Source organism: Platichthys flesus, chromosome 8 (assembly GCF_949316205.1).
Source record: "Platichthys flesus chromosome 8, fPlaFle2.1, whole genome shotgun sequence".
Lineage (NCBI taxonomy): Eukaryota > Metazoa > Chordata > Actinopteri > Pleuronectiformes > Pleuronectidae > Platichthys > Platichthys flesus.
Genome location: NC_084952.1, coordinates 2458451 through 2470697, shown reverse-complemented (window position 1 = coordinate 2470697; position 12247 = coordinate 2458451). Strand labels below are relative to the sequence as shown.

At 43.3% G+C, this 12247-nt stretch overlaps 1 protein-coding gene across 1 annotated transcript in view; it reads left to right on the top strand.

Annotated features, from left to right (window-relative positions):
* The window catches only part of LOC133959282 (polycomb group RING finger protein 3), a 39607-nt gene that overhangs the window by 8988 nt on the left and 18372 nt on the right, over nt 1–12247 (top strand). Inside the window, exon 2 of the mRNA XM_062394401.1 lies at nt 9143–9252. Coding sequence (XP_062250385.1) covers nt 9238–9252 — 15 coding nt within the window. The 5' untranslated portion in view covers nt 9143–9237. The remainder of the gene's footprint in view (nt 1–9142; nt 9253–12247) is intronic.

The window sequence follows — 12247 nt, the reverse complement described above, 5'->3', positions numbered from 1 at the left end:
AGGCATACACTGAGGATCATAAACAGAAGTTATCCCGAGGGGCTGTACATGTGATGCAAAATGTCTGAGTCGGTTGCTGCAGAGATTTTCCCGCTCGCCCCCCCGAGTAACAGCTCTGCCTAATGTGAGCGAGCCCATGTGAAGGCAGCCGACAGCAGCAGGTTGTCTGGTGGATTCACCTGAAGCAAGCTGGTGATGATTCTAACTGGAAAAACAAAACCAATACAAATATCTCAGGATGAAAAAGAGGAGACACTGAAGACACTGAGGAAGATGTCGACTTGGAAAGAAGTGATTAGAGAGATTTTGGTGATACAGGCCAGAGTCCATGTGCTATAAACATAAAGATGTGATCTCTGCAGCAGATTTCATACGTTACGTTCTTCCTACTGCGCCTTGTTGAACACTCAGGAGAGTTTTCTGTTGTTGTGAACTCGTCGGACTGGTGAATTTATTCCACAGTTGCGTTCTTCATACCTGGAGGGAGTCCAGTTCCCGTCGTGCAGACAAATCCTGGAGCTTCTGTCTGAAAACAGCCTTACAGTCCTGTGACCCATAGTTTCTCAATAAATGCAGCTTTGATTGAAATCCATAATAAAACCTGTAGCACATTATTGTGGAAAAAGATTCAATGATCACTAACAAACACAAGGAAACAGAAAATACCACCTTGTCTGTAAACATAAATCTGAATTCATTGAAGTATCCTCGATGAAGCCGATGTGATTAATAAGACGATGCATGTTCCAGCAGACAGAGAGGAGGAAGAAGGTTCGAGACACGTCAGCGTGTTTGAACAGATTTCTGCAGAGCCCCATCTTGCAGATTCTCTTTTGTCTCTGAGCCGTCGAGGCAGCCAGTGAGTCCCGAGCCTGTTTACTCTTTGATATGGTCTCCTCTATGCGAGGCTGTGTTTGTGTGTCTGTCTGCACAGTAGGACCACAGCACGCTCCATCTCCGCGCCTGATAACTCAAAGGAGCTGGATAACAATCCCATTTGGCCACGCTGCTTGCATGTATCACTTAGTGGGAACATTTAACCAAAGCTCCTTAAGAATGTCATGTGCGAGTGTGTGAGTTTTTTGTGTTAGTGGCTCCGATGGGAATCTCCGACTAATGGGAAACCACTAACTCATACAGTGTTAGTGCACTAATCTGCCCAGCTTCCCCTCCAGGATCAATTTGGCTCATCCCCCCCCTTTTTTTTGGAGCCACACATGACTCCAACTGATGTTCCAGATAAAAGCCACCAGCGTTTCACACAAATGGTTTTAATCCCACTTCGAGTGGCTCGATAAAATGTTTAAACTCTGAGATAAACGCTCTGAATGGGCTTTGAACAGGTTGGTGTCTGTGACCATCTAATCTGACTTTTCAGATCAGATCCCTGAAGTAAACGCCAGGTTCTCTCCTTCACAGATGACGACATAGACAACATGGCTGCTGTGTGACCTTGAGCTTTTGACATGACCTCGAGGCTGAGGTTTTGTTTTCACCTCTCTCCTTTGATTGTTTGTTGGTTGTTGTTGTTGTTTCCAGAAGGATGACTCACAAAGTAACGAACACATTTCCTTGAAACTTGGTGGAAGGATGGAATTTTGATCTTTCAGGAATTTCTTTGATCAAATTCTTTAACATTGTGAGATGGGACATTTATTAGCATTTTCAACAATTTCCCACAGGGAATAATTTATGAATCTTAATTATCAAAAACAGGTATATTTAGGGAACTCCTCTGTATGGATGTGTGCAGCCTGTTGCAGCCTGAATGAATTTAAGGGAACTGTAGGTATGCGCTCGACTGGGAGATTCATAAATCCATGAATGTGCATCTGACAGGCACAAAATTAAGGTTTTTAAAAACACCCTGTTAAGCCCTATGAGACAAACTGATTTGTGAATATGGGCTATAATAATAAAGTTTGATTGATTTATTGTCCCAAGTGCAGGTTGTGTATGCATTTATATTTCCAGGCCTTGCTTCTGTTTTTTTCCAAATAAAGTTTTGCTTATAAAACATCAGAAAATAGTGACAAACCAACCATGTTCTGATCAACAGTCCCGAACCCAAAGATACTGAGTTTATGAATGGAACAAAGAAATGGCAAAGATCCCAAACTCACAATTGGAATTAAATCAATTCTTAATTCCTTAACATGAAATGCTGTGTGTCAATCCATGGTCTCCTGTCCTCTTATATATAATATCACTGATATCTAAGCTAACTGCTATTGAAGAGGGTCAGATTGTGACTGAAAAGCAGAGTATGATTTATTTTCTAATTTAATTAATAACATTTGAAAGTTCTCTGTCTGTTTGAAAACAATAATGGAAAGTGGAATTCACTGACCAGCTGTTGGTCACTGCAGAGGACTGAGAGTGTTCAGTAGTGAGGTGAGGAATGTCCAGTATGTCTCCTGCAGTGGAGAACAGCCTCCGTGCTGTAACATGAGCAGGTGAAAGCCATCGTAATCCAAAATGCTGCAGAGGCTCAGCGCACGTGAAATGAAGCGGACCTTGGACCAGGTTGTTTTCTTGACCCAGTTTCCAGTCTACTAACATTCGCCTGGTGACGGGACGTAAACACACTTGACTGTACAACTGATTTATTTAGTCGTGTAATCCAAAATGCAACTAAACACCACTTTTTATGTTAAAGATGACCTGTGAGCATGTTACAGTTTTGTGGCATTTGATTTAAAAATCATAGAGGATAAAAACTCCACTTCAATAACAAGCTAAATTCAACCAGATAAGTATTTGTCAGTTACCTTTTAAAGATAATCTCAATTATGTCAATGGATAAATTAATAATCTTGGCTCTTAACATATATTCCTGTGAGAATCAGGCCTGTTGAGCTTCCCTCATTCTGCTCTAGTGAACGTTCTTTCTCTGTCTTCTTTCTTGGAGAATCTCCCACATTGTCCAACAACGATCCAGATTGATTCCCCCCTCCCCCCCCCCCCCCCCCTGGATGAACAAACACTTTTTCCTCCTATTCCTGTTAATTCAAACCGTGTGCACGTGTGGTCGAGTTCCAACAGTTTCCTCAGATTCTGGAGATGGAATTCTGGATTTCTGGTGCGTGGATCAGCGACTGGCGCAGGTGGACTACGTGTTTGTCGAGTGTCGTGAGACGTGTGAGTCTCTCTCTGCTCGCTGGCTCCGGGAGAAACTTGCTGACACAGAAAAGTCACAGCGCCTCTCTCGGCTCACCCTGATAGCTTGAAGAAAGATAAAGAGAATGGTATCTTTGCTTTGCTACCAGTTTGGGTTCACAGTCACGTCAGCAGAGCATTCAGTCATATCTGTTGTCGTCTCGTCCTTGACCTCATCGGATTTGTTCGTCTTTGCAACCGATAACTCATCAACTGACTTTACTCTCTAAAGCTTTGACTCTAAAATCCTCCAGATCTGCTCAGAACTGTCCTTTTCCCAGGTTCTGTTCTCTCCGTGCACCGGGTGACCCGCGAGCCGTTTTACACATTAGCTTCAATAACTCAGCCGCCGGCCTTCACAACCTAAACTCAAAGCTCAATTATTCAAGTGTTGCTGCGTCTTGGCAGCGCACGCGGCCTCCTGGCCCGCCGCAGCCTGCCTCTCTCCGGAGCGCCGCTATTGTCTGACTGATTTCCCCAGGCACCGAATCCTGGCAGCAGGATTGAAGGCCATCAAAGAGAATTAAGAGGAGACAATAAGTGTGTGTGTGAGAGAGAGAGAGAGAGATGGATGTGTGTACGCTTGTGTGTTAACTTGGGCAAGAGTGCTTTTCCATCTTTGTGTATTTGGTGTGCATTTGTCGTGTGTGTTGTTTTGTGTGTGTGTGTGTGTGTGTGTGTGTGTGTGTGTGTGTTGAAGTGCAGCCAAAGCTTCCACATCAAGCCCAGGCCTCCCCTGCTGGCTCCGTCCACTGGTGCAGGCCTTCAGTGTCCGTCGCTCCAGCTGGCAGCCGACTTCCACCGAGGCCAAACACTCCAATACCCACAGGCCAGCCAACAGGGAGCTCTTTGTGATGCCAGAGTGTGTGTGTTTCTTTCTGTGTGCGTACTTATCAGCTACTGAGACAGTTGTTGAGCTTGTGATTGACTGCAAACGGTGCTAATCTTCAGACTTGACTGCGTCCTGAGGACTTTTGTGTGTTTGGAGAAACGACCCGGCTGCTTTGAGCAAACCACTGTATTGTAATTTACGCTTCAACCAAAGCAAATTGTAGAATCTGAATCAATGGTCTCAAGGACAATGTGCAGTGAGTGTTTGGTTCAAATGAGGATCTGGATTTGTAATATTTTGCCGCATTGATTTTCAGACGGTCAATGTGCAGCAGTCAACAAATATCGAACACACATGGAACAAGCAGTGGTTCGGTCTGTTTTCTCAGAGGAGGAACGTTCTGGGTTTCAAACCGAGCCGTTCTGTGCCGAGCGTGCATGTTCTCCCTGTGTCTGGATTCTCTGCAGTATCATCCCACGGTCCGGAACCATGCAGGTCATGTTAACTGAAGGTGGTAAAGTAGATTTCAGACTGAAACCTTCTGCGCCTCATTTGAAGTACCAAGCCGGAGATCGTCCAACCGGATGTCTTTAAACAACAGGCAAATGTCCAGAGCTACAGAGTCGAGGGCGAAGGACATGGCGTTGAACTTTGGCCTTGAAATCCCATGTTTTGATTTATAGCACGTCATGAGTACTGTCGGCCGTTATAATTAAGGGCTCTTCAATCTCGTCATTCTTTTTGTCAACCGGTCTGGCATATAAATTTTGTTTTTCTCACTTTTTAAGTTGTGTGTTAGAAACGTCACCGACACGCCCACTCGCTGTGAGTTTTCCTGATATTTACCTGCAGTGTTTACACATGGGATCAGTCTGACATTCTATCAGGAGGCTGGCAGGAATCAGGAACATGTCAAGCCTTAAGCTGCATGTCAGTATGAGTGCAAGCGTGAGAGGTTGGTCCAGACCTGACGTTACCATTCGCCCCAATATACCCAATTAAGAGTAGACAGCTCTAATCCCGTCAGTTCACACCTTACATTGGAAAGTGTCTCTACATGTGTCTTCTGTGATTAGGTTTCACTTCCCTGCTCTTTATGCTAATGAGCACATGTCTAAGACCAAATGATGGTGTTTTTACTCTTGTGTCTTTAGCGGATGTGGTTGTGTGTCTGAGTGAATCAACGGGTTGCACGTAGCTTCACGCTGAAAGAAGATTTGAACCTTTTTCATAATGACTCTGCAGCAGATCATGAGACGTCAGCCGAGGAGATGATGAGTTCACGACCCGCTGATAAAGGATGTGGTCACACCTCTGACTGTGGTTTGTGAGATCGGAGCTGGAGACACATTTAATGATGCATTAGGGAGCGATTAACTCGAGCTGTCTACATGTGATCGGATCATGAAGGATAATAATACCAAGTGTGAACGGCCCCCCTGTGACCGACTAAGGATAAACGATATGTCTTTATACTGTTTATGATTCAGAGCCTCTGATGCTATTCCCTAATGTGTAATAATGAAGGTATCAAAGTTTAGAGGATCAAAATCAGGTCCGTGCAGATCACCGCTGCACAGACCAGTCGTCAGGTTTGCAGTTTCTTCAGAGTTGCTCTTGGAAAACAGCTTTTGTTGCTCTTTTTTAAAAATCTGACATTTACAACAACCCAAAGCTGATGCTGCGAAAACTCTGTGTTCACAGCTCTGGCAGGTGAAGCACAATCGCTCTGACCTCCTGCACGGTCAGAAAAGCTGATGTATTACGCCGGGTCGCCAGTTTGAGTGTTTCCTCCTGTCTGTTCCTGACATCTCAAGGATTCTGCAGTTGGGTTTGTTGCCTTGATTTGTTGCAGGGAGCAGATTCAAGTTTGTCCAGCAGTGAAATGCTGACAACTGGATATTGTCGTGTGAATTTGACGTTTTAATCAAAGCTACCCGGGCACGAGAAACGCATCTTTATCATAAAGCAGGAAGTGTTTTTTTGTCTAAATGAGATCTTGGATTCATTGTCATATCATCGTAGGCTGTGAAACCTCATGTGATACCTGCTCGCTCCTCTCAGTGGTCGACCAGGCCGACAAACCTTTCACCCAAACAGCAGGCTCAATTTACGAATTTAAAAACCTCAATTTCACCGTCCCTGATATTTCTGCTTTCCCAAGAAGCAGCTGGACTCTGTTAAGAGAGCACTTAAAATGAAACCAGTCCCCGCAATGTTTCTACATGGCAGACGTTTAACTGATCCATTTACCCAGAGTGACTGTTGCTACAGTTTTATTTCATTAAGCTGTGGAATCGAGCCATGGCCTATTTTTCTTTTTTGTTTTTGCTGCGACCTCAAAATAATCTTGTAAAAAGAGACGTTGAGGAATGTATTAAATTTAAGTGGATTTCAGAAAATTATTTAAATTCCTCTTATTTCTAAAGTAGTGTTTAGAGGAATTTCACGGCCTAAAGAGGTGAAAGTATTTTAGTTCTTGACCCCAGTGATCATCTGGTGACCCCGGGCCTTACATGATGTGTGACTTGTTAATTGCAGGTTGTAAATCACTGGGTCAGAGGGCGTCGAACCCACAACCTCCGTAGACGAGAGACGAGCTCTGTCAAGGCAGCGTCGTGTGATGAAACGTTAGATGAAAGACTCATTGGACACTGAGCATCAACATCTCTGTCACGCCCTCTTTATATCTGCACTTTACAGACTTGTGACTGGTCTGGGAAATGAACATTCTGGATTTATTGATCAATGGGTTGATGGTGATGCAGGTTAAACATGTGGCTTTAGAATGATGAGCACTGAGGAAGAGCTAATGAAGCATGAATGTGGATCTTCATAGTCTAACACACTCGACCCAAGTTTATCCTTTGATGATTTGCATTTCCATCACAAGTTTGATCTTTAGTTTAACTTCCGATGTTGTTATAAAGTCTTGACTGGAACTTGTTTAAAGCTGTAGACACCCCAGAGCTGAGACTTTCTGAAAGTCCTTTCAAAGAACAGCCATGATTGTGTTTTCTCCCCCTGTGGCTCCGAGGAGATTTGATTCATCACGTTGTGTCTGTAAATCTTGACAGAATGAGACTTCTCTCTTTTACACCGGTCGATATGCTGCTTGAATCCCTCACAACTCAGAACCACTCGGCTGGGATCAGATATATGTCTGTGGTTGTAGAACGTGACCGATGGAACCAGAGCGACTGGTTTCTGAAGGTGTTGGGAGAGTGTGAGCGCGGATGAGTGTGTCTGTGGGTTTGTGGGGCAAACACATGCTGCTGGACAGGTTTCAGTGGGAGGATGATGAGGATCTCTGTGGTGTCATGGTCGTGAATCACTACTGGGTGACCAAAAGGCCAGCAGGGTGTGAACAGACCCACAAATCAGAAACTAGTTTTCATTTCCTCTCATTTTCTCACTCAATGTTTCCTTCTGGCTCAGTTAATAGAATTCATATGTGCAGAGGGATGTTTAAATTTCTTTCTGTGAAGCTTTAACCAGTATTTTAATGTTTGGATATATTTATTTTACAGCTGAAATAATTGGTCATTTAATTCGTGAATTGTTTAAAGTTCACAGAAAGGCTGTGCTCAAATAACACGGCTTTCCAGATGAGAGATGTTTTAAAAGCAATGATAAGAAATAAAGAGCTGAAAACCACAACCACTGGATCTAAACAGAAATAACCCACAGGCCTTGATTTGTGTGTTTTTGACCAATTCATGATGCAAACCAGGTTTGAACAAAATCTGAGACGATGCTGAAACAACCTCATCTGACCTGATTCTATCTGAATGATCCTTATCACCAGCAGCAGCCTGACAGCTGACCTGACCTGACCTGAGCCAAGAGGAGTGTTTTTATCACATGTACACGTTCCCTGGAGTGATAACTCTCTAATCATCCAGTGAAAAGAAAGACGGCAGCTATCTAATGATAAGAGAGTCTGACTCATATTGTGTTGTTTCTTAACACTTCTCCAAAGAATTAATTGATCTGCTACCACATCAGTAAACACACACGTTGCACCTGGAACAAGGTCAAAATCCAGATTTAACTGTCACAGTTTGATGTTTAGCTTATTAAGAGTCGTACTCTGCTCACAAATGAAATCAATGTTGATTGTTGTGGAATGAGATGTTCAAACAATCACATGTGGGTGTACGGCAAAAGAGAAAGTGTCTCCAGAGACATTCCACACATTGGATCATGCTTGATGTGAACGTGACCTCAGCTCACCCCTGCAGACGCACACATGTAAACACTGCATCACTGCTGCGTGGTCGTCATGTGACCATAACATCTGTGTGAAGCTCATTGGTGCGTGACAGCTCTCTAATGGGCAGCGATACAGTGTGTGTCCTCAGCAGCCCCCCCCACACACACACACACAAACACTTCAGACTAACTGGGCTGATTTCACGCTCTGATGAGCAGACGCAGGCGGGTTGACTTGTGTGGGTTTTTCACGTGTGTGTTGAGACGGAGGAGGATGTTCACCTGGCCTCCTCCCTTCATGACTCCTCCAGTGGTCCGACTCCTACAATTACACAGTGACTCACACAAGCTTCTGGCACGGCTGCTGCGTGGCTGGGAGTCAGAAGCACATTGTGTTGCTGTGTGTGAAGGATGACAGCAACGCTTGTGCAACGTGCGTGCTCGAGTTGTGACTCGTGAGATCCTCGTCTGTGGTTTTCTTTTGGCTGGTCGATCCCGGTGGGTGGAGCGGTGACGTACTGGGATTGTACTCACCTCTCTGTATGTTGTGTTTCTTCCTTTTAGTTACACAACCGAACCAAAGTGTGATCATGCACTTTCTCGTCTTTCGTGGCTTCGTCTTTCTGTCCGAGTTCTCCCGTGTCTGCAGATTGAGGTTCTATTAAGTAGAGAATCTAAATCCTTCATAGGTGTGAATGTTTGTTTGTCTCTGTGTCCCTGTTCAGACCTGGTACAAACCTCCACCCTGAGAGATCTGATCACACGTGGTCACATCTCAAGGCGTCTGCTCACACCTGGAATTAAGACGTGTCCTGAATCTGTCCCTCGAGATCGTCTCTCACTGAATGAACCCCGTGCAGCTCAGCCGTCGCTCCCTGTTTGTGACCTCGCTGCATAACAAACAGATTCCTGACTCTGCTCCTCTGTCTCCTTCAGGCTCCAATGAGAGGCTCTCCATGATGAGGAGCTAACACTGTCGGCCGTACAACCGCAGGAAGAGACGTGGCTGCTGCACCATCCACAGTCGACGCATGGCGGTATTAGGGGTGAGAGAAGCACGCTGTTTGGTTTCCTCCTTGTTTCTGTTCAATTATTTCCAAACCCTATAGTAGCTCTATGCTCCACGTAGAAAATATCATTTCAAAATCACAACAATTCTTTAGAGAGTATTCTCACTATGGCTTCTTCCTCTTTCCACAAATGTTTTTTTGACTTACTAAAATGTCTGAAATTAGAAGTTAAAATCCATATATTTGTTTTTCCATTTAATCTAATCAGCTCTTTAGAATCTGAATGTGTTACATTTTCTCTCAAAGACGACACAAAACAGCAAATCATCAGAATTTCAAAGCTATTTTGCCTAAAATTAATTATAAGAGACAAATCTTTTCAGCTCCACCCCTGTCGTTGTAGATTTTTTTTTACAACTCTCAATCAAAATCAAAGCAAACTCATCGTTGAGGATGTGATCCTCATCAATCTGCACAGATAAAAGATCCCGACCTCGTTCATCTGGCGTCTGCACGTCTTCCTCCTCGTGTCTGCCTCAGTGTGCAGATGCTTGTGCAGTCAGTCAGCGCAGATCTCAGAACAGGTTGGAGCCTCTAAATGATGGATGGGAGCTGCCTCGGCGCCTTAATCACCAGACACAACCATTATCTGTAATGTGGCTGGCTGTAATTTCACATCTGATCATTTGCCTGCGACTGTCGTCTGGGGTGGTCTGTTGATGAGTCTGTTGATGAGTCTGTCAAGCGCTACAGACAGGGAGCCGGTCACTCACTCATTAAAAAAGTGCCGCCTATAATATACTAGTAATTAAACATTAATTGCATCGGATAAATTAAATGAACCACTGATTGTTTTCAGTCAAAAATGAGAGCTGAAAACAAACCGGTTTGTTGATTTGATGGAGACAGAAGAAATATGATTCAGTATTTCAAACTTGAAGTTTTCCCTGCTAGAGATGAACAGAACATTTTAATTTTAAGACCGATCTTTATAAAGATTATGCTTTAGTCAATGTGGCATTTTAGTGTCTTAATATTCATTGACTTTATTCAGTAAACTGAGATCAATATTGATATTGTTCAGTAGAAGGAACAGCGCGTGTTTTATTAGAAAAGTAGAAACACAAGTATGACAACCAGCAGTTCCAGGATAATTAACTCTAACCTTTAAATCCATTGGAGCCTCACTTTCTCTCTCTAACACTTTTCTTTATCTTTTACAAAGACGCTGTAGTAAACATTAAAAATCACCATTTTACAACTATGATATTCACAGTCTTCGCATCACTAGTATGTAATGAGTAAGAAACCAGATTGGGAGACTTCTTCAAAGATGTGAGAGGGAACAGGGGCAGCAGCAACACACAGAATCTGAAACCGAGCTGCAGCTTTGGTTAGGATGTACAGGAAGTTACACAATACCAATAACAGAAAGGTATCGCTCCCATAAAGTGACTGCACACACACGCACACGCACACACGCACACGCACATTGCAGTTTGCATTGCAGGGATTCTTCATTTCTTCCCAGTATTTGTTTTGCCAAGTGTTGTTGTGTATGTTGATGAATTGTCACGTGTGTGTTTGCAAACTCACTTGTAATACAGTATTTTGAATTTAATTGAAAGTCTTCTGCGCTAATGACCCCCCCCCCCTTCTCCCCGGGGGGCTGCTCGGCTGCAGGAGAGTGTGCAACACACAGCACATCCAAACATCATGGAAACCAGCAGCTGGAGCAGAGCAATCACTTTTAATAAAGAAGGGTTGTTACAGTTAGACGCGTCTGAGGGACGGCTCATTATTGTGCGTTTGAGCTGAGGCAGCAGTGGCTTGTTATTATTGTAAGCTGCTGTGTGTGTCTGCATTGTTCGTGTTGGTGCTAATAGGGACGCTGGAAGCTGTCTGGTGGGAAACGTGTTATTTTCATATAACATCCGGCTCTAATTTGTCAAATGATTGTGCGTTAACCAGCAACACTACAGGGAGGAGACGATGAGCTGTGGCTCCTGTCGACTGTTCTAGTGTGACTCCTCTAGTTCATTTGGATTTTCAATAACTGGCTTTGATTAACATACACGTGTGCATGTTAGCACCTGTTGATTTCATTATCAATCAATCTGTCAGTTAAAACAATTCCAATTTCTACCATATAGTCGATTAAATCCCAGAAAATGTTAGAAGGAAATTGACTGAAAATGTCTGAGGGACCAAGATTGCATCTTAAAAAGTCCTAATTTGTATGAGCAACATTTCAAAACCCAAAGATCCATATTGGGGTTTCATGTGAAACAAGGAGAAGCATCAAATCGTTTGAAACGTTTAATATAACAAATATTTTAAATTTCTATGTAACCCAAGTAGAACATGTCCTTTAATAAATATCTCCAATTAGTATTTATGAATTTTATCTCTATTATTTTCGTTAACTATTTTTGTTGATGTTTCCCGTGGGAACATTTACCTGTTGCGCATCACTCTTGTGCATTTCTGGTGTGTGCATAGTTCCGCTTTGTTCTCACAATGCGTTCCACATTATGATGGTAAGTTGTGTTGGGAGATGCTGTACTGATATGTTGTCGTTTTCAATGAAAATGTATAATTCAAGATGGTCTCATCGTCATTTTCATTCTGGAAAACATTTGTTGCCCTGCACATCGGTTACATTTAATCAAAAAGTGACTCAAATAACAATATTCAGTGATCAAAATAAAGGCAGATTACACGTTTGTTGATCGACAAATCCATTGTTTGACGAATCGCTGCAGGGCTTGTGTGTGTGATGGAATCTGCGTGACATGTACAGGTGGACCGGGAGTGTGTATTCAGTGAGATGTGTCTCATTGGAAGTGGAACGAGGCCTAAATGATGAATGTTAGTTACTGCTTCTCAGATTAAAAGGACAGTTAGTGTCTTTAGGAAAAACAATGAAGCTGTGAAAGGCTGCAGCAATGTTCCACATAATGTTCTCAGTCTCTTACTGCTGCTGGCAGTGCTGTACCTGCTGTGGTTTGTGTTTTTTGATAATGCTTGT